This window comes from Ochotona curzoniae, unplaced genomic scaffold, assembly GCF_017591425.1.
Source record: "Ochotona curzoniae isolate NIBS_2020 unplaced genomic scaffold, NIBS_Ocur_1.0 contig_520, whole genome shotgun sequence".
Classification (NCBI taxonomy): domain Eukaryota; kingdom Metazoa; phylum Chordata; class Mammalia; order Lagomorpha; family Ochotonidae; genus Ochotona; species Ochotona curzoniae.
The window spans coordinates 1,863,895-1,889,520 of NW_024466457.1; the positions used below are offsets into that span (position 1 = coordinate 1,863,895).

Below are 25,626 nucleotides of genomic sequence, written 5' to 3' on the forward strand. Positions count from 1 at the left end.
TTGGGGTGGTAATGGACAAAGCTAGGTGTGACCAAGGAGCCTGCCATCAATCACAGGTAAAGGAACCCGCAACAGTCTGGACTGGTCAAGGCAGCAGCACCCGAATGTGCATCCTGAATAGGGTGTGGGGTGGGCCAGGCTGCAACGTTCGCCAGCTCATACAAGGCCAAATGGAAGGCCAGACTATGCCGGACACTGACCTAAAACCCAAAGGCATATATGAGAACTTGGTTTGGGAATGGGTCAAGTGGAGGAACTTGGGAAACTCCCCTTGGAAAACTCATAGCTCCCGCTGGTAAACACTTAGTCCAGACCTGCGGGTCAGACAAGCTGGGCAAAGTAGCTCCAACGGCTGGCTAATGTGTGAGTTGGTAATGAAATGGGGTGGACTGACAGGATTGAGCAAACCTTAGCCCACAAGCAAAATTAGAAATCAGGATGGAGCACAGGTCATGCTGAGCTAGGCTCTTGCACCTACTGGTCTGCGCAAGTCAGGGATGCTAAGCCACAGCATCTAAGGCAGGGGTCAGGACAGGTGAGGGGCTGTGCCAAGCTGAGTCAGAGCAACCACTGGCATGTGTGTGATTTATGGCTGGGAACAGGCCTGGTTGGGGAGCTAAGGGGACATGCTAGCTGGGTTTAGGTTCCAAGGGGCACGGGGCTGGAATGCGTTCTGATCAGGATATGATTGTAATCTCCCTTGGCACAAGTGTGGACTGGGACTGGATGCACCAAGCTGGGCTAGACTCCAATTTGGAGGTCCTCCTCCTGGTCTGGAGGACCAGGATAGATGTAGGACAGACTAGGCTAGGTCTCAGCCCCTACTGAGCCATATGTGAGCCGTATGTGGGTATGGATGAGCCGTGGCTGGGCTAAAACACCCAACAGCAAGAACCAGATTGGGTTGAAGTCAGGAACAGTCAGGAAAAGCCACTGTTCCTGCTAGGACAGGAGGTGAACTGAGTAGGGCTGGCTCATGGACCCCCTAGTATGCATGAAATCTGGCATTGGGAGAAGTTCTGATGGAGGAGCCTGGGCAATTCCTCCGGCAGGACACAGACCTGGCAGGTAAGCGCAAGAAGCATGATAGGAAACAGTCCAGAACAGGCCATGGTAAATTTCCCACTGGCATACATTTGGCTTGGGTCAGGGGCAGACCAGGCTGAACCAGTTCACATCACCCACTGCTGAATCTGAGCACCAGAACAGAGTGTGAGTCGAGCCAGGTTCACTTGTGACAAAAACAAATGCACATTTTGAAATGCCAAGGTGAGGTTACCTGTACTGGATGTGAACGCAGTGCCCACCAGCACACATGAGAACCAGGAAGGGAGGGGGCAGAGCCGGCAGGGGGAATGTGGGGAGGTCCCTGCTAGACAGCTACTCCCACCAGAGAGCTTAAGTTGGGATGGGAGCAAACCAGACCAGACAGGGCTACAATACCTGTGGGCCTCATGTGGACTAGATCAGGGATAAACCAGGCTGGGCAGATTGTTCCTACTGGTGCAAACAAAAATTAGAGTGGGTGAGGGTTGGTTGGGCTTAGCCGCAGCATCAGATGGCAGAAGCTGGCACTGGGGGCTAATTCTGTCAAGTTAAACTGCAGAACCACTTGGAGAGTGCATAATCTGGGAGTGGGAGTAGCCTAGAAGGGAAATAGTGGGCTCCTCCCTCTTAGGTTACCACTCCCACTGGAGGGCACGAAACCAGCACAGGGGCAGGGGTAGCTAGACAGAAAGGCACCTGCCAATATGTGTGTGGGCTGGATAGTGGAGCTGGTTAGATGGAACTAGGCTTCAATACCCATTGACATGTATGAGAGCTGAATGGGATGTGGGACAGACTGGACTGCATGTTGGCAAACTGCATGTCACTGCACATGCTGGCAAACCAGGGTAGGGGGTGGGCCTGGTGAGAGTTATTGTGGGTTGCTCCGACTGGGCTGCAGCCCCCACTGGTTTATGTGAGGACCGATTGTGTGCTGGGCAGAGTCAGGCTGGACTGCAACACCCATTGGTTCCAGTGGAAGTCGGGGTTGGAAACAGAACTGACCCAGCAACTGCAACCACCAGCTGATTGGGGCGATGGACTATGCTGGGCCCTGTGCTTGCTAGTACGTACAAGAATCTGGTCTGAGAACACCTCAGAGAAAGTTTCTTGGGGATTTTCTCAATCGAACTGCCAGACTCAGAACCCTAACCATGAAGACAGAGGACAGAACAAGTTAATCAACCACCTCAGCTATATGTTGGCAGTGACAAACTGGGCTAACAGAGACTCTAAGATGGACTGTGTCAATCAGTGGATTCTTCAACGACCTCATCATGGTTGGAGTGCCAAGACTGGCAGCAATTCATAACTGTTGAACTATCAAAACCACTTGAGCAGGCCCGGCTGCGTGGTCTAGCGGCTAAGGTCCTCGCCTTGAACGCTGGGATCCCATATGGGTGCCGGTTCTAATTCCGGCAGATCCACTTCCCATTCAGCTCCCTGCTTGTGGCCTGGGAAAGCAATCGAGGACGTCCCAAAGTTTTGGGACCCTGCACCCGCGTGGGAGACCCAGAGGAAGTTCCTGGATCCTGGCTTTGGACCGGCATAGCATTGGCCGTTGCGCTCACTTGGGGAGTAAATCATCGGACGGAAGATCTTCCTCTCTGTCTCTCCTCCTCTCTGTATATCTGACTTTCCAATAAATAAACAAATCTTTAAAAAAAACAAAAACAAAAAAAACTTGAGCAAGACCCTCGGAGCATGCCCCACTAAGGGACCTGGGGTGGGTGGGAGACTGGGTAGGGCTTCTCCCTTAATATCCCCATTACCCCAGATACATGAAGGAAACAATGTGGAAATAATAGTCTTACCCACTTTCCTATAGCCATTGAACCTTTTTATCCTAATTAACTATGTAAAGATTGTCAAAAATATAATTTAAAAAATGAAAAAAAAAAGATTGATGTATATTGAATTTCAATGAATTCCTCTTCTGTGCCTAGAGTTTTGTTGTCTATTTTGTACATGTGTGTGTTGTATTAACAGATTTGAAGCATTAAATCATTCTTATATTCTTGGGATAAATCCAACTTGATCATCATTCCTTTTTATACATTGTTAATTACTGTTTGCTACTTTTATTTAGTTACATTGAAAACAAATCATTCTGTAATTTTATTTCTGGAAATAAATTTTTGGTAGAGGGGCAACTATTCATATGTATATATTTAACTTTTTGTTTATTTTTATTTGAGAGAGATCTTCCATCCATTGGTTCAACCCCTAAATATCAACAGCTGGGATGTGCTGGAGAAGGCTGACGCAGGGAGCCTGGGACTCCAGCTGGGTCTCCTACATGACTGGCAGTCACCTGCGTCCTTGAGTCATCCTTGGCTGCCTCCCACCATGGGCATCTGCAGGAAGCTGGACTGGAGGCTGAGTAGAGGAGGTTTAACCCAAGCACTCCAATCCATGAGGTGTACATTCCAAGTGGAGTCTTAGCCACAGTGCCAAGCACCTGCCCCATGCTAATTACTCCCTACTTAAGCGTATTTTCTTAGCTGTTTTTATTCATACTTCTAACTTAGCTGTTTACAGAAAAACAATATAGCTTGTACAATATTCTGATAATTCTTTTCCCTGTGGACATAGGAATGTATATACTTTAAAACAAAGCTATGGGCCCAGCAGTGTGGCCTAGTGGCTAAAGTCCTCGCCTTGATCGCACCGGGTCCCCATATGGGCGCTGGTTCTAATCGGTTCTAATCCCGGGCTGCTCCACTTCCCATGCAGCTCCCTGCTTGTGGCCTGGGAAAGCAGTTGAGGACAGACCAAAGCTTTGGGACCCTGCACCCATGTGGGAGACCCGGAAGAGGTTCCTGGTTCCCAGCTTTGGATCGGCGTAGCACTGGCCGTTGCAGTCACTTGAGGAGTGAATCATCTGATGGAAGATCTTCCTTTCTGTCTTCCTCCTCTCTGTATATCTGACTTTATAATGAAAATAAATAAATCTTAAAAAAAAACAAAACAAAAACAAAGCTATAAGTGTGCCAACAAACTGAAGTACTGTAAAGTGTTCATTTGGGTGTGGAGGAGTTCAATAATCAAAGAGCCAGGGACTGGCACACTGGGCAGCTGTTATGCATAGGGTGGGTGACAGGAGAAGGAACGAGGAGATTGGGGTAAGCAGTGTAACATGGAGAAGAAATCTACTAAAAAAATCCCTGCTTTGGCTTTTCCCTACCTCAGTTTGCCAATCTGTAAACACTAAGTGATATTAGGATCCACACGCACCTCTAAGTGATTAATAATCCCTGTAAGATTGCTGCAAAGATTAAACGAGTCCATTCAATACATATTTGCCATGGATATTAGGGTCATATGACACACAGCATTTCTGCTCCGTGATTCTAGAGTAAATACAATTCCCTAAATCCCCGCGGCGCAGACCGGAAGGATAGAGACTAAGAGAAGAAGGACCCAAGAAAGCAGCAGCAGAGTCGGTTTTCTGAATTCCGCATGTTCCCTCCAGGACTTCCTGGGTGTCTTAAATCACTGCCACCGACCCACGCGCACAACCACAGTGGGTCCCCTGGACAAGCAAGGAGGACTCAGGTGTTCCCAGGCCAGCGCAGACCCGCAGAGAGGACTCGATCTCCGGTACGGATGGGTAAAGAAGCCCCCAGCTCCCCGCCCGGTCCAGAGGGGTCCACCCGCTAGAGCTGGGTCTCGGCCCCCCGCACTTTCACCTTCCGGATAAATGAGGCCTGGATCAGGGTCCGACCTTGCGGCGCGGCCCGCGCGCACCGGACCCCGCGGGGACCACCCCGTCGTGGGACTGGGCTTACCTTTCGTCGGTTCCCCGCCGCTAGGTTCGCCGCTCGCTCGCGGGCCGACTGGACCTGAAGGCGAACCCACTACCCTAGAAGAGCGATCCGCTCAGCCTCCCCGCCCGCGTCAACCTCCGCGCGGCGCCGCGAGCTTTCAAACTAGCCGGGTCGGCTCGTCGACGCTTCCCATTGGTCAGCACCCGGGACGCCGATTGGCTGTTTCCTAAGTAACAACGGCGCGCCGAGGTGCGCTTGCGCACTTCCTCTTCCTGCCTGCCGGCGCTTTCCAGGTGGTGGCTGACAGGATCCAGTGGCAGCAGCTGGGGCTGGGGTCCGGGAGAGCCCTGGCCGGTCTTTGTCGTCCTTGGCGCTGGGTTCATCGCCAGTGACATCAAGCAGTTTCCCCCCAGGATTTCAAAGCTCGTATTTCTGTGGACTAAGCAGACATCCACTTGTCTAAGAGAGGATTCTCAACCCCTGTCCGGCGTCTCCTCCCTCTCCGTGATAAACTTCAAGCACAACCTAGTAGTGGAAAAGCCAGAATGCCAGTTTCTTCATGGGCTTGGCTGTGGCTGAAGTAGTACGTGAAGGCTGGCCTTTCAGTCAGCTGTGGGCCGCACCGCCTCCGGTCTCCACAGACCTTCCAGTGGACTGATGGGCAGGGTGGGGGCAGCCTCCTGCTGGTCACTGGCACCAGTGAGGGTGGAGGAAAGAAGGGGCTTGTATTTCCAATCCTGGCTCAGTCACTGCCTAGTGCTGAGTCGGCCTGACCCATTTCAGTTCTCGAGTGTTCTTATCTGTAAGATGGGACAAATATGCAGCCCCTTTTACTAGCCTAGCAAAGTGGAGCCATGAAAGCCTCTAGAGCCCCAGCCTGGGTGAGTAGATGGTGGCCTATGTGTCCTATCAGGATCAAACAGGTGAGAGCTCAGTACTTTGAGTAAACCTAATCTAGCCCCACATTGGGTCTGCGAGCAGGACTGGGGTATGCAGGACAGGTAGGATGGGGGCAAGGAGGACCATCTCTTGCAATCAGACCTGCCATGAGGCTAGGATGGTCACTATGGAATATCTGGTTGACCTGACTGAAACCCACCCATTCAGTGTGGACCTCAGCGGTACTCTTCATGATGAAAAGGCCCTGAAAACAAAGCAGAAAGACCACGTGCAGCTGCTGTTACTGTCAAGCCCCAAGAAAGCCATCTTCATCACCCCCAAGGAGCTAAAACTGTTAGAGGATGGTCTACAGCTGAAGAGGCCAGAATGTGTGTTTTAACAGGATTCCGGGGTTCCCAGGCTCTCACCTAAGCCAGATCTTACCCTGGTCTCATTCTGATTCAGCTAATTCTATGCAGATGGGTTGAGCCCTGCTGAAGCAAGGAGCAGAGGCATATCCTATTTCGATGGGCAGAAGGGAAGGGGATAGATTTGCTAGAAAATCATGGATAAACCTCTTGATTTCCTAGAGCCCCAATTTCTAAAGTTGCTGGTTGAAAAGATTGGAAATGATGTTAGGAAAAGCACCTTTCAGTCAGTCGATGAAACAGTCATGGATGTTTCTGGGTTCATTCATTTAATAACTAGGAGGGGGCTTCTGGATTCTGCATTCTCATTCAGTTCCATTTCTCCAGGAGCTTCTTGAAGCCCCCTTGTGTTTATTAATAGGAGATGTGAGGGCTCAGCAGACGGTGGTCGGTGAGAACAACCCCCGCTCACCTGCCCTCACGGAGCCCAGAGTCTATAGGAGAAACAAAATACTTTGGCATTGATGTGGAATGTGGGCTCCAACGGTATGACCAGGGGTATGACCTGGGAGAGCAGTCTGCCAGCTGAGGCCTGAAGGAAGGTGTAGGATTGACAGAAGGACAGCTGTTCCTTGGATCTCAGAAGCTGAGGGAAGAGCATTCCACAGGGAGAATGTCAACTAGGAATTGCTGAGAGGCCATGGCCATGTCTACCCTGGTGGACACAAATGGAAACTCCCTGTGGCCCTGCTGCGCAGATGCTGAGAAAGCGAGGTAATCTGGAACTGATTAGCAAGGATTTTGGGGCCTAGACTCCACCCCCAAAAGGCTGGTTGTAGAATTTTTTTGCTCTGCATGAAGGCAGGAGGTGTTTCAAGACGAGTGTGGCTGTGGGTAGTAAAGGAAGTAGGGCTCGTGCCATTATGCGTGGGTATCTCACTACCTGCGACTCCCAAGGCCACCCATGTAGATGCTCAAAGCACGAGGGGGAAGCACATCCTCCCACCTACATGTCTCCTCTGCACTGAGATGTGGCGTCAGCTGCCTCCCACAGAACCCAGGTCACAGTGGGCCTTGAGTGAAGCCCAGGTGGTCATCCTTGCCATCTTAAGCCTCCGTGAAACTTCAAGGTCTGGTCTGGCACAGAAGCAAAGTGTGAGAAAAGCTAAAACATGGCCACTGACTTTATTAACAAAGAGGTTCACAGGTGGCCTTGACAGGAATGTTTCCAGGGCAACAGCCAGGGTGGAACCAGATGTGAGGACGTTCTAGCCCTTTAAGGCATTTGGCTGTGTGTAGAGGGGAGGAGGGGCAGAAATAAAGTACTATCTAGAAGGGACATGGGACCAAGGGATGAAATGTGGATGATGATGTGATGGTCAAATGTAGAGAAAGCAGCTGAAGATAGAACTCTGATCATCTGTGAGTCAGAGTCTCCAGGTGGGAGGGAGGGCAATTAGCTGTCCCAGTTTTCCCAGCCAGGACCAAGGGGCTTCACAGAATGTTGGACAGCTCTTGGCAAACAAAGACAGGCTGGTTACCTCAGTGGGAAGGCACTGGATGCAGGGCATCTTCCATGGGGGCAAGGGAGGACGCTGGGAGGAACGCAGGTGTGGGGAGTATGTGCTGGAGGAACGCAGGTGTGGGGAGTATGGTGCTGGGTGGTGCAATCTCCTTGAGACTTCTCTGTGAGATAGTAGCCAGGATCAACTGCTGAACTCTTAGCCTCACACTCCACCTCTGTCCTTGCTGCTGGGCCTGATGCGTAATAACTAGTAAACGTTGACTGAAAGGCTCAGTGGGTGAATACAACGGGGCAGGTGCTGTAGAGCTCCGGGGCAGACTGAGGGGTGAAGAGCAGCAAGCAAGGTTACTAGGGAGTGTGCTTGGGGTGAGCACTTGTGGAAGGGAAGAAAAGGAAGTGGGAGAGGGCCAAAGAAGTAGCTGAGCTGGGAGTTCTGAAGCTGAGCAGATCTTGCAGGTCACCTTGAGTAGGGGAAGGGGTCTGAGCCTTTCACCATTGCCTCCCCACTTGGGGGGGTGGGGGGGCAGGTCACCCTGAGCAAGGAGCAGGAGGTTGAACAGAGGTGGGGGGCTGGCAGCCAAGAGCCACTCCTGGCAGCTGGGCAAGACCCTTTAGCCCTGGGCGGCTCATCTCCATGTCCACAGTGGGTGAAAAAGGTGGAAGCTTCAGGAGCCAGTGATGGCTGTAACAGCTCCTTCAGCATTAGAATGAGTATTAGGTGGCAGGCCTGGTGTTAGGTCCTGGGCTGGGGCTGAACTGAGAGACAAGTGACTGCCAGGGAAGTTGAAGAAGCCTCCATGGAAAAGCAGGCAATGGGCCTGGGATTTGAATAATGAGCTGCAGAAGCAAGGGACCTAGCAGACCCACCCCATGGAAATTCTGGATCTCTTGGTCTAGACAGTTTTATCAGTCCTGCCTGGAACTCGTCACACATGGAGCAAAGGGGCCCGTGTCTTCGGAGCTGGCAAGGAGTTCTCTATGCATCCTTCACCTTCTGGAAGTGTAAGTACAGGCTGCTGAGGCAGCAGGTGTTGTGGGAAGGAGTGTGTGGTGGCTTGGAGAAAAACATGCTCTGATGGGAAGGAATGAGTGTCAACATCTCCCTTGCTTGAGGACCAGAGACAGGGAACGGGCAGTCACGAGGGTTGGGCAGGTCAAGCACTGTGGCCTTGGACAAGTTAGCACTCCTTTCTGTGGCATGAGTTTCTCATCCAAGAAGTGAAAGTGGTGATCCTAACTGCCTTATGACGTCAGGGTGAGGCTTACATGAAGGAATGCCTGTAGAATTCTTAGTGCAGCCACAGCAGCCCGTAGCCTGCCCCAGGGTCCAGAAGCCATTGTTAGAATTGAGCTGTGAACCCCAAGTGAACAGATGCCTTCTTCCTGCAGCTCCAACTGTCCTAAGCTCTTGGCAAAGAGGAGAGGGGATGTTCAGCGGCCAGGGATATACCCCTCACCCCGACCCTGCAAACAAGACTCTCAGCAAAGAGTCTCAGGATGGGACTCAGAATTTGAGGGGAAACACATTTATCACAAAACTCCTACAACAACATCCATTAAACCTTTGCGCCCTTGCTGAGTCTGGTTCCCTCCGCAGTGGCTCCTGTGTGTCAGTGGGACTCCAGTAGCTAGTTGTGGGTGGCTTTCTCTCCGCCTCTGGAGGTTCCACATCAAGCTGGGGTCCTGTCCACCCAGGAGTATCGGCTGTGTTTGTTGAACAGAGAAAATTGAGACAGCAGCAGCAGGATGGGCTAGCACACGAGGGATGATACTGGCCTCTCCTCAAATTTGCAGGCCCCAGAGCAGGGCAAAGGGATCCATTTTGGAAGGCATAGGACTTGGGGACTCCTTCCTCAACATTTAGCTCAATATACTGGTGCAAAACTTTTGTCTAGGGGTTTTTAATCTCTTCTTTTAATGGCCCATCTCCATTTTCTGCCCGAGGAGACTAAGGCCTAGAGAAGTGACATCTTTTCCTAAAACACTGAGCATGGTTAAAACTTGAGCCCAGGCTTTGTGTCTCCACGCCCTGCTCTCTCTGGTTCTAACTCTGCCTCGAGTCAGCTGTTTCCTTTCTGGGCCTTACTTCTACCAGCTGGGTAATGCGGGAGGTGCCTATGATGTGGCTTTGAATCTCAGTTTGGGGCAATAGACTCCATCGGGTGTGTGACTGGGGAGAATAGGACAAGGCCTCAAGTTCCTTCTATCTCCTCCCAGTTCCAAACACGTGTAGCATCGTCACATCCACATTATTATCACCTCATTTGGAGGATTTTAAGGTTCGTTACCCGGCAGAGTGAAAAGCTCACACCTCCAATTCTGCTTTTTCAAATATACCTTCATAACTTGTGAAAATAACCTTATTAACAGCATCTAAACTGGCACATGCTTTATGTGGCAGGGGAAAGGGGGAAGGACCCAGATAAAAAGGAAAGGAACCAGAGCATGTGGAACAGCGTGGCTGACCTGGAGAGTGAAGCCCGTGGAGCTGCTGGGGTTCTCACCCAGACTTTGGGGGGCTGGGAGCAATTGGACAGGATCAACAGAACTCAGCCAAGGCCCCGGGCAGCCTGGAGCAGCTGGCTTCTCTCTTTGGGGCTTTACTTCTGGCTTCCTCGTCTGGCACTCAGAGCTCAGCAGGGAAACAGCTCCTGTGTCTCCCCGGCTCCCCTGTCTCCTGGACGCTTGTCCAGCATTGATTCTCTGGGCAGCTCCCCCTCCGAGCAGTAAATGAAATATCGGTTACCAGGAGTGAGACGGGAGGCAATTAACCCCGAGACCTCCCCATGGCAGAAGTGTTGGTGGCAAGTTGAAGCAGAAAACCAAGCACACCTGCCTGGCCTTCCTGCAAAGTCATCCAATTAGGGCAGCCCCCAGCAGTGGGCCCTGCTGCCCATTCTGGTCCCCAGACCCCAGAAAGCAGGCAACCCCAGCCCTAGGGCTGGCCGCCGCCCAGGCACAGGATGACTTGGCCATTCTGTCTGTGGGTGAGTACCAGGGACACTTCTGGCCTCACACCTCCTCCTGGCATGGACAGTGTTCCTTAATTAATCACACTTTCTCTCTAAAGGGGAGGTTTGCTTCCTTCCTCCAGAGCAGCCCCCATTGTTCTGCCCATCCAGCCTCCTCCTGCCCCCTAGAATGGTGCTGTGCCAGAGAAGACTAACTGAACAGGAGGCAAGCAGCCCCATGCTTTGCTGTCAGGGAGCCTCTGCTCCATGACCACCCCAGTGGGGTGAGGAGACAGGGAGCCCATGCCCGCTTCCTATAGGCTTCCTTTACCCTCCAAACCAGTCACGGAAGCCTCATGGACTTTGCTTCTAAGAAGCCTTAAATCTCTGGCCTCAGTGGAGGGACATTCTCCTTTCTCAAAGATGACAATTCCAAGAGGAAACACATCCTTCCGTCTATGAGCAGCTGTTTAGTCTGATGAGGGAGCCATAGAACACACCTTCAGGAAGCTGGCCAATCTGACAGCGGAGACACGGCCCTTTCCTGCACAGCGTCCCAAGTCTGAGGAAAAAACAGACTTTGTCGCTGGGGAATCCCTGTGTGGCCAGGAAGACACTGTCTCTGTTGGCTGCCCCGCCGCTGGGATGTTCCTGAGTGACAAGCAGCTGGCAGCTGGCACTGCAGGCCATTCTCAGTGCCTGGCAGAGGTAGGAAAAGTCCTTGGCTTCAGTCCAGCCCCAGCTGTGCCACAAACTTATTGCATGGCCACGGGCAAGTCACGAACCTCCTCCAGACTGTGATTTCCTCATCTGCAACACGAAGATTTCAGTCCCATCTCTCAAAGTGACAAGAGGATTGTCAAGTCACCAGACAGAGAAGCCGGCCAGCCAGCCAGCGAGGCGCTCTCCACAGAAATGATTAGCATGGCTTTATTGTCACACAGGTCTTGCAGCAGCCCCTGTGAATGGGTTGGGGTCCCCTCCCTAACGCTCTCTTACACACACACACACACACACACACACACACATACACGTAGTAGTTAGGCAATTCCTGGCCAATGCAGCCTTCAGGGAATCACCACAGGGTGCAGTAGGTGGCACAGGGTGTGGGTAAGGGGGACGGGGCTCCCTCCTAATCTAATCACTCTTCCCACGGGGACTCTCATTGCAGCCAGACCTGCCAGGGGTTTTATTGGGTTTGTGGAGACCTGCAGATTTCAATCTCCAGACCCCACAGGGAAGGAACAAGTATTAAGCTAATTTTATTAAATGGCTACAGCTGGCAGTGGGGGAAGTTAGTGGAGAGACGGGAGGATAAAGAAAGTCATTGAAGCCTGCTAGCCACGACAAGGGTCCATACATGGGGCCCCGCCAGGAGGGAGCTACCCCTCCTTCCTGTCTCTCCAGCTGAGCCAGACGGGGTGGGAGGCCAGATGGGACCTTCCCTGAATGCAGAGCTTCGGGATTGCTGGGAGTGGGGGTGCTGACCAGGGCACGTGTTTGGAACAACATCAGGTGCCCATAGGACCAGGGTGCTCAGGCGTCCATCCCTCAGTTCTGCTTTGGAAATCCCAGCTCTTTGGAACACGGTAGCTGTAGTAACAGTGTGGTCTTTAGTAGTCCCTAGCTGTGTGATCCTGGCAGGTTACCTGACGTCTCTGAGCCTGCTTCCCTCCAACCCCCTGTCCCCGGTCTCATGTGAGCTAAAACAGCATCCTGTAAAACCATTCCCCAGCCACATACACATGGTGAGATAAGGTTCCTCCACTACGTGTGCCACCCAGCAACGCTGCCAATTTCATAGCTGTAATTATTTAGGGATACCCTAACTGCTCGATGGTCATGGTGCCAGTCACAGGAGGCCAGGGAGGCAGTGGCAGATGTGCCTGGCACTCAAACACCATCACAAAACTCCGCATCCACGTCACACTAAGCAAGCTACTGTACCTACCTGAAGGACCATGATCCACCCATCCAGCCTGCAGAACTGTTTGGGAGACAGGTGAGAGGACACATCTGAAACCTTTAAAGGAAGGTGCAGACAACCAAAGCCATATTTATGCAGCACAGACGCAGCAGCTCTTTAATCCCCTGCCAAGTGAAGTGGGTCTCCTTTACTGACGGAAGACTTGTAGCTTGGAGGTGAAGCTTCTGGACAAGCAGATGGTTGGGAAAAACCTGCTCCCTTTTGCCCCAGACACTAACCCAGAATTTTGTCCTAGAGGAGTGATTTGCCCAAGACCACACACACCCTGGCACAGAGACCGGAACTGAGATCTCCCATTTTGGAGACTGTGTCTTGGGGTGCAGGAGCTACTTCCTATGATACAAAGAGGGGCTCTTTCTTCTCTTTCATCACTGGACCTCCTCGGGCTGCAGGGCCCATTGCCCCCATCTCCAGCTGGAGAGGCTCTAATTCTGGTGCCTGGACCCCCTTCCCCTAAGACTCCTTCTCCATCTGAAGGAGGGCAGGGTCCAGGGCGCCCCCTACAGGGCACAGACTGAAACCCCTGTGGGGGTGGAAATGGTTTTATTACAGCTTTGGTCAGACTTAGTGGGTGGGCAGCTGGGCGGAGCGTTGGGGGAACTGGAAAACCATCCAGCCCCCAGCCTATCTCTCCTCGGGGCGGCAACCCCCGAGAGCCGGAGGGCAGCTCCATCTGAGGGCACAGGAACAACTCTGCCGCGACCTCTCCCCAGGCGGTTGGGATGGCAGGCGGGGGCGAGCCGTAACAGTCCTATTGTACAGGTATACAGCGCGGACAGGAGGGCTAGCGGGTGGGCCGGGGTCGGGCCGAGGCCGGGGCGGTTAGCCCCGCGTCCTGCGGACCCGGCTCCGCGGCGAAGTGAGCCGGCGGGTCAGAGCGCCTAGCAGAGGTCCCGCGGTGATAAGAGCGGGCCGGGGCGTGGCAGGGTGAGGCAGGGAGGCGCAGAGGCTCAGTCGGAGTAGATAATGAAGCCAGAGAAGGTGCTGTATTTGTTGCTGTTGCCACCGTGCGCTTTGCCGCCGTCGAGCTTGATGAAGACCTCGTCGCCCACGTCCAGGTGCAGGATCACGCTGTTGCTGGCGTAGTCGTAGTTCTGGTCAGCGTCCTGGGCGATGGCGCTAGCCCGCACCTGTGGGGGAATCCCGGGGTAGTGGAGTACAGTGTGGGTTGACAGGGTAGGGAGGTGAGGCGGCCTGGAAGCCGGTGCTCAGCCTGCTCCGGGAGGCCGATCTATCCACTGCGACCGCACCTCCACAGGTGCGCATGGAGGAGCCTCGATCTTCTGGGGATGTGTCTAGTCTGCACCTGGAACCCAAAAGAAGCCTCCTCCTATCCCTCTACCCCACTCGCCCCTTGGGAACCCCAATGTCACCGGGGTCACAAGGCAAAAGAGAATTCTCTGAATCTTCAGGGCAGGGCAGGGTGGGGGGCGAGGTGGAGGGCCTCTCCCTCTTGCCTCATCATTCCACTCTCTCCATTTTAATCAGAAAAACGACAGGGAGGGCACCCTAGCTGTTAAGACACCTACAACCCGTATTGGAGGACCTGGTTTGAGACCCAGCTCTGGCTGCTGTGGACATTTCAGGAATGAATCAGTGGATGGGCGTTGTCTACCCATCAGTCTCTCCACTTATCTAACGAAACCGGTGCATAAATCCTGAGGCTGCCTTCCACTTCAGCCACAGCCACCCAGTCTTGTCAGTGACCCACACAGAACCCTGGCCCCACCAGCCAGGCATCTGGGCCTGCTCAAGGCTGCTAGCAAGCCACCAATCCCAGAACTAGGTCAGGTCTTTGGATGCCTCATATGATGTCCAGTGCACTCTCCCACCAGGGCAGAATGTGGGTGCCCTGGTATTTCTTTCACCGCCCCCCAGGCTTGAGTGGGGCTCGGGTTCCAGTCCTTGGGAAGCAGCCACTGTACCCCTATGCCCCCTGCACTGCCCAGCGAGGACTTGCAGCTTCCCCCGGTCTCACCTCAGGATACTGGGAAGGAGCTGGGCAGAAAGAATCAGGACTTAAATCCTCTGCCAATCTCAGGCTGATCCATTATCTCTGCTTCGATGGAGAATGGGCAAGGATGGGCAGGACTGCTAGTCAAGGACCAACCTTTGGGCCTGAAGGCTGCTGTCCCTTTTGAGAGCTCTAAGTACATCCTAAGACACAGAGAGAGTGTGGCGTGTTGATGGAGAAAATTACCTCCATAATATTCCTCTCTAACTGCCCAGACATCACAAGGACCAAGCCTTAGATCTGGGGTCTCCTCAGCCTGTCTGGGATGTGAAAGGGTAGGCTGGCTTGCAAAGAGCTCTTTCTATCCTGACCCTCCCCAAAGACAGCTCCCCTCCCACCCTACCCCAGGACCTCCATCTGGGCTGGATGGAACCAAATGAAAGGGGGAGGGGAAACTCCTTCCTCCTTGGCTGAAGGCAGAACCTCAGGGCAGCTGGACTACAGCTGCTGACTCAGCAGCAACTTCCTGGGAAGAGGACCCCGACCCTCCCCGCCCCCCTGCATTTGCAGCTTGGATCCCTCCAGTCCCGGCTCTCCCTGTAACCTAGGAAGGAGGGTGCTGTGTAGGTCATTTAGCCAGGAAAACCCCAGGTCCAGCTCAGGGCTTGGTGTGGGGAGATGCGTACTGAGGCTGTTTCTCTCTCTAGGAAGGTGGGAGAAACCCTCTTCTGGTCACGGCCACCTTGGCGACAGCCTTTGGATACGGAAGTGAGACTGTCATCCTGACATGCTCTGAACCCCTCGGGAGGAGCCGCTATAGACTGCCAACATCTCCATTGTTCCCTGGACTCTGATCATGGTACTGTTTATTATTATACACGCATTTCATTATCTTTGCTAATAAATTACTACTAATAACAATTATTTTTATTACCCAGATTAATTTAGCTTTAACTCATTAAAACTGTGCTTCATAATAGCCAAACCCATTAGAAAACAGTCATCCGTCATCAGGAATCTCCTGGTGATGTGACAGCCATCAGAAATGCTATGCCTCTGTTTATTATTTATTCATCACCATGATTGTTGCTGTAATTATTCTAATTATCTATGGAGGCAGGAAGAATTAATACCCTTCCATCCTTGGAGAGTGGGAGAGGATCCAGGAAGGGAACCGGGGTGGGGGTCCCAATTCTTGGCCCAAGACTGGAAAAGGTGGAGGAATCAGGCTCCTCCTGGGAGCCAAGGGCCAACCTGGGAACTTGAGGTTGCCATGGAAGCAAAGAAGCAGATATGGCCTTGTCAAAAAAGGTATACCATGGAACCACCTCCTTAAGGGTTGCAAGGAGGGGAAACTGAGGCAGTGGTCTAACCAGGGAGAAGTGGGTGGAGCAGGGGATGTTCAGGAAATGTGTGCCTGTCTCCAGATCAAAGCCAGGTTCCCCACACCCCGCACTGCAGCAGTCAGCCTGGTCCTGCAGGGAACATCTGCTTTACACAGGTACCAGGAGCCCATTGCGCTGACACTGGCCTTTGCCCTGCAAGAGGTATTAGGGACCAGAGATGATAACTGGGACAGTAGGGGGTAGGGGAGTCCTTCTGCCCTTCAGGTGAAAGAATGATCTCAGGTAGGTCTTTATTCTTCAGCCCTCAACATACATATGCTACCAGCTCCTCGATCAGATCATATTGTCCAAGCCCTCACCTTGTTGCAACACCCACCTCCCCAGAGCACGGTTCTCTGGACAGGTAGCACCCTGGCCAGAGGCCCTGCCCCAGACCAAGTTTACTGATTTGTGTTTTCCCTGACCTGTGGGACTGGGGCACTGCAGGCAGTGTATCTCACCCAGGGCAACCTGCAGTGCTTCCCCCAGGCTCCTCATGCCCTAACGACCAGGTCCCGGTGCCAAGGTGAGGGGTGTGAGCCTAAAACCACACCCACAGAGGGGCCAGGGAAGGCGTCTCCACACCAAGCATGTACCATCTGCCTGGGGAAGGGCCAGAGTTCAGCTTTAGCTCTGCCTTCCTGAGGAAATTCTGGAAGCCCCTTTGCAGGCCAGAAAGATAAGTGCAGAGCTCCAGTGGTACCTGGTCCTGGAGGCAGGCAGGTACAAGCTCCTCTGTGCCGTTCCTACCCTTGGCCCAGCCTGCTGTCACTCCGTGCACTTGAATGTCCTTGTCCGCCCCTGTGCCAGCCTGTCCCTACATCTGACCTTTTTATTTCTTCCCTGGTAAGGTCTCTTCCTTCCCAGAACCCAGCTCACCATTCTCTCCCCTGAATGGGCCAGGGTAAGTCCACCTGGGGCCAGAAGTGGTCTGTTGGTGTCCCAGGCCCCCCCACCCACTTCCCCATTTACTTGCTGGGGTGGATGTGTTACGGGACAATGACTATTGTCCCCGTACACAGGCCATGGAGCCCCGGTACTAAGGCCCACACCTGGCTCCTAGCAGGGGCTCCAGGTTAACATGAGGGATAGCAGGGGGGCGGGGAGAGGCAACTGAGTCTCCTGGATGGCCTGCAAGGAGTTGTCACAGAGGTTTTAGGGATAGGGTGATCTCAGTGGCTATAAAAGAGCTTGGTCTCTGAACCCCTAGTTAAGGCCACCTCCCTTTTTCTGCTATCCTTGGATACACCTCCACCAAGTACCCCTCTGTCAGGTTCCACAACACCCTGTCCCTGTTGGAGGGGGAACAAGGAGCGCTTGGGTGCTTTCACCTCCCAGGGACTGAAGCAACCACCCACACATCCCATCTTCAAGGTTTCCTCTTTCCTAACATCTGGGGCTTGGCCACACCCTCTTGAGGTGGTACAGGATCTAAAGGGGCATGAGTGGCCTGGCTACTACCTTTATATCCAGGCAAGCCCTCTCTCCCCTGAAATCTCAGCTTTGGGCCAGCCCCTTTGGGAAGGGAAGGAATGCCATCAGTGAAGGTGACATTGGTACATCCCGTATTGATGACTGATCAGGGGAATTGTGGGGCTGTCTGCAGAAGGAGCCCTTGTCAGACTCCAGGGCCTTCCATTTGGTCAAGACCAAGGGCAAAGAGGAGAGAAGCAGGAGAACAGAGAGAGACAGGGAATAGACCAGAAATGGTTAGGGCCCAGGGATAGGGACCAGAAACCTAGGGAGGGATGGACAGAAGACAGAGATAAAAAAGGTAGAATCTGGGGGCAGGATGATGGCCAAGCAGGCAAGGAGAGGGAAGAGGGGGCAAATCCCCAAGCACCTGGTGGGCTTTCTGCTAGTTCCCCCTGCCTGGCTCCTTCCTCCATCCCCAAGCCTTGCGGACCCAAGGCCAGCAGTTCCTGGGGCAGTGCTGCGGAGGCAGGACCCCGGGCCAGGCAGGTTCCTTTCCGGCTCCTTCCAGCCCAGCTTTAGTTCTGAAAGGGGGTCACTGCCTTCTTCCAAGAGAATGCTCAGCCTGACCACAGCCCCAGGGCTCCATGCTGGGCAGGGAGGTGGCATCTGGGAGCTGGATGAAGTTATCACCCTGGCACAGTGTTGAGTGGAGGTTGTCTCAGGGCTGCTGTCCCCAACAGAACGCCTTTGCCGCGTTTCTCACACACTCAGCACCTTCCTGCGCTGAAGTCCAAGGGGGGGACAGGGAACAGGGAGGATCACCCTGCCCTTCCATGGTCAGGACAGGGTGGGAGAAGGAGGAGTCCCCCTGTGCCCTGTCTCAGGAGGAGAAACTTTTCCCCTGAGGCCGCCCACTTGCACCAGGTAGCTGACACAGTGGGATGGCGCTGGCAGTCCCAAATTCTGCAAAGGGTGTCAGAGTGACCCAGTGTAGCCCAAGGCTCTGCCAGGGCCAGCTCCGACTCCTTTTGTTGCCTTAGACACTTCCTGCCTCCTCTGCTTGCCCGCATAGCAACCCCCCACCAACCACCGCAAGCACCAAGGCTGTCTCTCCCAACCGGCGCCACACGCCCCTTCCTTGCCCCCTCCCCTTACCGCCCCTTGTAGCAGCCTGAATCTCTACTAGAGATCTCTCTACTAGAGCCAAGCCCCCAGCAGCCAGGTGCGCGCCCCACCCTGTGCTCTGACAACCTGCGCCCTGCCAGCGCCGGGGGTCACCCGCACGCGGGGCCGTGGTGCGTTCACCACCTGATCTCGCCCAGGAGGACGCTGCCTCTGCTTCCGCCCTGCGTTAGCGTTAGCCCTGGGCGCCCTACCACCCGGCCAGCCTCGCATCCCGCCTGGCCCACCTGGCCGTTCTTGCAGAGGTCTGCCCACATGCTGGTGCCGTCGCCGCCGCGCATGAGGACGTGGTAGGTGAAAAAGTAGGTGCCGGGAATGTTGCAAGTAAACTTGCCGCTGGCCGCATCGTAGTTGTTGCCTAGGTTGGTGACCACATCGTCAAACTTGAGCACTTCGTAACCCTCATGAGGATTCTTGAGGCCGGCGTAGAAGGCCACACGCGGCACCGTGGTGTAGGTGGCTGTGCTGATGGCGCCGCTGCCCCCCGTGCCGGGCAGCCCGGGGAGGCCTGGCTTGCCTGGTTCACCTCTTTCCCCGGGAGGCCCTACAGGACCAGGAGGGCCTGGGTCCCCGGGAGGCCCAGGGGGTCCTGGCTTGCCGGGGCGACCCGGTTTCCCCTGGGGGCCCTGCACCAGCGTGGAGGGCGGAGGCGCGCCGCTCTGCTCGCTCAGGGCGTCGCCACCGTCGGGTCGCGCGCCGGCGCCGGGGCCCCTCGCGGGGTACGGGTCGCACACCATGCGGCAGGTGCCCAGCATCTCATAGTGGCCGTCCGGACCGCCCGAGCTCACCAGCACGGGGATCAGCACCACCAGCACCAGCAGCATCACCACGCCCGCCGCGGCCGCCAGCAGTGTCTTCCGGCCGGCGCGGAGCCTGGGCAGCGCCGGGCCGCCGGGCCGCGCCGTCGGGGCAATGGTGCCGGCGGGCTGGGGGCGCGCGGGCCGGGGCCCCGCGCTCAAAGGCGGTCCGGCGGGGCTGCGGGCATGGGGCCAGGTCCCGGGCGCCGCGCTGCGCTCGGTGCGCTGCGGAGCCCAGCTGCGGGCTCCGGCCTCGCGCCTCCCTCCCGCTGCGCGGCCGGACTGAGTCCCGCGGCCGCCACCTCCCGCCTCGCGCCTCGCCGCGCCCTCCGCCGGCCCCGCCCACCCGCTCCAAGCCGCTCGCTCAGCGCGAGGGGTGGGACTGCGGGCGGGGCCGGCGCCCAATGGGGCCGCGGGAGTCAGGGAGGGGGCGGGCAGAGGGGCGGGGACGGTGGACAGGGGGCGGAGTCTGCCAGGGCCGCGGGAGACTGAGCCTGGGATCTGGGGAGGGGGCTGGACTTGGAGAGAAAGCAGGGACGCCGAGGGGAGTCGGGCTGGAACCTGAGAGGGAACGGAGAGTGCCGAGGGGATCCGGGGAGGCGAGAGTCAGTTCCGAGGAAGATGCAGGGCCAGAGGGGAGCCACTAGGGGCCACGACCCTCTGCGGGGAGCGCCCGGGGCCTGCGGGGAACAAAGCGCTTGAGAGAAGGACCAGAGGGAGAGTTCCGAGCGGGGAACCGCAGGGAAGGCAAAGGAAGGAGCGGGAGGTGGGAGGCGGGCCCCTCAGCCCGTCTGACAGGGCCGGCCCGTGCGCGTTCAGCGTCCCCCGTGGGATCCCGAGTGCGGGAGGCCCTGACTGAACGCCCGACCCACCTTCTCCCAAGAGGGGGAAGGATCCGCAACCCCTCCTCAGCCCGCCGCTGGTCCCCTTCTGCCATCTTCCTGCCCATTTCCTTGTCCCTGCTTCTGGACCAAGGGAGAAATGAGGATCCCAAGAGGATGGGCAGCCCCACTTCATGTCTGCGGACCGACTGGCACCGATTAGTCCTGGGGGCCATGAGGAGTGGCCCCCTCTTTTGAAGCCTCAGAGAGGAGAGACTGGTCTCAGCAGCTCCTCGGGTCCTCCTCTCCCGCCCTCCACCGCCAGTCTCCCAACTCCTCTCCCCGCGGGGCTGTATGTGGCCCTATTCCTTAAGTGCAGCAAAATGTTTGGGTTGCATAAACTGAAACGTGTCGGCTTCCATCAGCGTATCTGTCACATTTTTTGAAGCACAGCTTCTGCGGTTCTACTGCTGTCCCCTTCCTATGTGGGGCCCACCAGGGAGGACCCCGGCCGGCGGCAGTGGGAAAGACACCCTGGCCCTCTTCCGTCCCGGGAGGTCCCTCGTGTGCCTCCCTGCTGGTCGACCCCCGGGGCTGTGAGGACGGGAGCGCTGAGGCGGCCGATGGGGCAGTGACCTCGGGAGGACGAGGCCATCACTGACATCTGACCAGAGGTTGGCATGACCCCCTCCACCCAGGAGGACACTGTCACGCTTTCCCTCGGGGCTCCCTGCAGAGCGCCAGACCCTGTGCGAGCGCTCCTTAGCCGTGTTCTGCGCTCGCACTAGATCTTCCCATATGTCCAGGAGTAAAAAAGCCCGTCAGGATTCTCATTTCACAAATGCCGGGCCGGGGCGCCGGGAACTTCAGAAATTTGCCTAGAGTCACACAACTCGGGAGTGGAGTGGAAGAGCCGGGAGTCCAGCTCGCAGCCTCGCTCCCAGCCCTGCCCGCCTCCAGCCTCCAAACTGCGGAGCCTCAGCGTGCTGCTGGCGGCCGGAGGTGCAGGTGGCAGGTAGATCCGAGTGGCTAGACCTCGCCAGGCTGCAGCAGAGAGAGCTCCAGGGGCCGCAGGATCGCCACCCGAGGAGCGGCAACGTGTGCGCGGTTTCCGGTGCGGACTGTGTCCCTCCCCAGGACGCGCGCGCACGCGGGCACCCACCCTGCACCGCGCCCCCGCCCCGAAAGCGCGCCCACTCCCCCGGCGCCGTGCGGTGTCTCTGTCAGCCCAGCCGGATTCTCCCCGCTTCGCTGGAGTGGAAAATAACGGCTTCAAACTTTGCAGCGAGGAGCTGGTGCCAGCACTTTAATTAACAGCCATCTTGGCCGGCGAGCCTGGGCCACCGGATCGGTGCCTCCCCCTGGGGCTGCAGCGCAAACTCCCTCCCCGGCCCGCCCAGATCCAGACCGCCCTAGCCTTGACGCCCGGCGCCCCTTCTCCTAGGAGATGAGGAGCTGACTGATAGGGGAATAGATACTGCCTTGAGGCGGGGATCTCCCAGCTTCATACCCAAAGTCTCCTCCATATGCTCCCCTTCACTAAAAAGATGGAAGCTGCTGAAATTAGACTTGCTTGCCAATCCCACCAGGTGCTTTTAGGTAAATCTAACCTGTGTGGTCCAAATGTCCTCCTTGGGATAGAGAGTGGTTGTAATTAGACCCTGGACTCAGTCTGTCCTACCCTGTGCTCCCAGTGAATCAGTAGCTGCTCAAACCATTTCCCTCGGGACCAGAAGGCTCACACCTTGGGCTCCCCACCTCCCAAACACACTTCCTTACAAATGACCTGGCGTGGCACTGGAGGGCTGCCACAGGCCTGGGCTTGCAGCTTGAGAGAGAGAACTAATGAGAGGGAGAAACCCTGCAGTTGGGACTGCCAGTCTGCCCAGGCCAGAAGCCCTCAGATTCTCAGCCCCCCAGCAGGAAGCAGGAACAGCTCCTGCTACAGCCAGGCAGCAGCTGGGGCTGATATGACTTTGAACTGCCTATATGTGAGTGAGGGGCTGCTCCTAACAACTGTTGTCACCCCCGGGGTGGGGCTGGGATGCTGGGCGTTGAGGGTGTTTGTGGAGAGTCCAGGTGAGTGGGCAGGTAAGACTCGACTTAGGCTAGGCTGGCTCCAGGTCCTTCAGGATCCTTTGAATGGACATGTGGAGGCATGGATGTGTAAGAATAAGCGTTGGGGTGCCACCTGGGTGTGTGAGTGGGGAGAAAGGGCAGTGCCCTGACTTACCCATCAGCAATCTGCATCCAAGTATTCCCAGGGTCACTGAGAGCACCTGGCTAGGCCCTGTCAGGTGGCCGTGATGTAACCAAAGCTGTGGTGGTTGCTGAGCCCTTACTAAGTGCAACATCCTGCTCTAAGCATTGTCTGGATCCTCTCAGCTCAACTTAATGAACTATTACTGCGATCTAAACCCACTACAAGACAGAGGCCATTTACTAGGAAAACAACATGATGTAGGTGGTATTCTTTCCCCTGTTTCATAGCTGAGGAATCTCACCCCAGAGTGGGGGTCCGTGCTAGGTGTGGGGAAGGCGCAGAGCAAGAACGCCCTGCCTAGATAAATCCAAGCAGGCTCCACAGCGGAGGCGCCCTCCCATCCATCCTCTGTCCTGTAAAGTATGCTAATTGACTACCCACTACTCCCCTTGTTTCTTTTCTTTTCTTTTTTTAATTGCAAAGTCAGATATACAGAGAGGAACAGAGACATAGAGAAAAATCTTCCATCCAATGATTTACTCCCCAAGTGACTACAATGGCCAGAGCAGTGCGGATCCGGAGCCAGGAGCCAGGAGCCAGGAACTTCCTCCAGGTCTCCCATGCAGGTGCAGGGTCCCAAGGCTTTGGGCCGTCCTTGATTGTTTGCCCAGGCCATAAGCAGAGAGCTGGATGGGAATGGAAGCAGGGCTGCCGGGATTAGAACTGGTGCCCATATGGGATCCTGGCACTTTCAAGGTCAGGACCCCAGCTGCTAGCCTACCACGCTGGGCCTACAACTCCCCTTGTTATCACAGAATGTGATGATGAGTCAAAAGAGGCTTCTGGCCTCATATACTTTATGAGATATCACTGGAACCTGAACAAATGATTGCTATCTAGCCTGACAAGTTCATGGCCAGGAAATAAGCACACTGCAAGGGGAGCACGCAACAGTGCCAGCCCAGTTCCTTAGGAGGTGGGGAATCATGGGGAACTCGCTGGAGGAGGTGATGTAAATTTATTCATTTATTTATTTTAAAAATTTGTTTTTATTAAATAGTCAGACATGTAGAGAGGAGCAGAGACAGAGAGGAAGACCCTCCATCTGATGATTCATTCCCCAAGCCAGGAGCCAGGAGCTTCTTCTGGGTCTCCCAAGCGGGTGCAGGGTCCCAAAGCTTTGGGCCATCCTTGACTGCTTTCCCAGGCCACAAGCAGGAAGCTGGATGGGAAGCAGGACTGCTGGGATCAAAATCCGCACCCATATGGGATCCCTGTGCATGAAAGATAAGAACTTTAGCCACTAGGCTACTGTGCTGGGCCCGTACATTTATTTTTTAATGTCCTTATTTTGAGAGGGAAATGGGGAGAGAGAAAAAATGTAGTAGTGCTCTCATCCACTGGTTCACTTGCCAAATAACTGGGCCAGGCTGAAGCCAGGAGCCAGATGGCTACTTAAACCATCAGCCGCTGCCCTCCCAGACTGCACCTTAGCCGGGAGCTGCCGTCAGAAGCAGAGTTGGGGTACAGGATGTAGGTGTGCCGTGCCAAGGCTTAACTGCTAAGCTGCATGCCACCCCAGAGGTGTCCAAGTTAAGCCATCCTCATATCATTTACTCCTCACCAAAGGTGGAAAGGATCAGGATTATCATCTCCAGAATGGAGGTGAGAAGCCCAAGGCTCCAAGGGGTTAAGTAGCTTGCCCCAACCCCACCAGCCCCAGGCTCTGGCAGTTGCTCCAGGGAGGGTCAGAGTTGGAGAGCAGATCAGCTGCATCCCAGGAAGTGGCAGTTTCCAGTGGGCAGCTCATCCTTGGGGGGGGTGGGGGAAGGGAGAGAGAGGTTGGGCCAAGGTCCAGGAAAATCAAAGGTATGTGTTTGTTTTCCTGTTGAAGCCACTGACCTGTAGCCCTGGCTTGGGCAGGACCCGGAGCTGGCCCCTGGAAGGCAGAGATGGGCTCCCCAGGCCCAGATGATGGGCTGCCGGCTTGCCAGAGGAAATCCCATCACCTTTGAGGGCTGAAAGACGATGCTGGTTTCATGTGCCTTGAAGTAGTTTGAATCCCAGCATGACACTTAAAGATCCTGCAGGGGAAGACTTTCTATAATCGCAGCCCCTTTGGGAGCAGGGCCATATGAGAGCTCAGAGCTTGAGCTGTGACAGGCAAAGAGCCGATGCCACATGCGCGCCAAAGCAGGCCACATCTCAGAACTGCCTGGTGCTGCCCAGGTCTCAGGTTGGGGAGGGCTCCTCCCCAGAACCATCTACTGAGAAGAGGACCACAGGAGCCCATGGGTCAGAGAGGGGTTCCCAGGACCTACATGATCCTCTGGCATCCTCCCCACCCAGCCTGCTCAGCGGGGCCTGCTGCTCATCCCAGATGCGTGGACAGCTGAGGCAGCTCTGCAAAGGCCATGGCTGAGGGAGAGGAGACCCAGCTCTACCCCTCCCCGGCACAGCCAGCCGCTCCTGGCTGCATGTATAAGTGATGAGGCTCTGCAGCCCCAACAGGAACCAATATAATGGCGGGTGTGTGGGGTCAGCTGTGCAGATAGATAGCGGCTCCAGGAGTGACAGACAGTGCAATTATGGGTATCCGTGGCAGAGCTGGCCCTGCCTGGCCAGAGTGGGTCCCAGGCTCTCCAAGCACTGCCAGCAACCCTCCACTCCCGGTCCCCAACCCCTAGGTAGGACAGCAAGGAAGATGCAGGGACATAGAGAGTGGGAGCAGCTGGTTTTCTGGGGCCTGGTCTGAGGAAGGGGGTGTGTGGGAGGAAGGGCCCAAGGAGGTTTTCTCTTTGAAATCCCTCTCCCTTTTAGCAGAAGCTTCCCATCTCAGGAGCCTGTGGAATGCAGGGTCTGAGAGGTGTTGGGAACTGAGGACCCAAGAAAGGAAAAGTCCTGCCCAAGGTCACAGGACAGATCTGAGACAGAACCAGAAGGCAACCTCGGGGCCTCTGTCTAGGATCCCACTGGTGAGGGTTGGAAAGGCCAGGTGAGGAGGGGCCGGCTGCTCTCCTCTGCACTGGGGGTTCCCCACAGTCCCTCTGAGAGTGGTGCTTGGGGAGGATCAGCTGTTGGTCATGGGGGTCAGGGCTGTGGCAATAGTAACTTCGGGAAGCCCAAATGAACCCAAGCATCTGGTCTCCAGCCATCTGAGGATGTGCTCATGTCAGGGACTTCCAGGTCAGCAGGGACCTCCATGGTCAGCATTCGTTAAAGAAACCCTGAGCCGGGCCAGCTGTACTCAGGACCCACAGCCTGTACTCATGGAAGTTCTCGGACAATGTATTTGTGTATTTACTTCTGTTCATTTGAAAGGGAGAGTGATTCCATCTGCT

At 55.4% G+C, this 25,626-nt stretch overlaps 1 protein-coding gene across 1 annotated transcript; it reads right to left on the minus strand.

The window, feature by feature from the left end:
* Positions 1–13,169: 13,169 nt before the first annotated feature.
* Positions 13,170–19,288, minus strand: C1QL1 (complement C1q like 1). Its single transcript, XM_040989193.1, has 2 exons — positions 18,692–19,288; positions 13,170–13,657 (listed from the first exon to the last, which is right to left on the minus strand). Exons 1-2 carry the CDS (start codon positions 19,286–19,288, stop codon positions 13,478–13,480), a joined length of 777 nt encoding a protein of 258 aa, XP_040845127.1. The 3' UTR covers positions 13,170–13,477.
* Between the last annotated feature and the right edge of the window lie 6,338 nt (positions 19,289–25,626).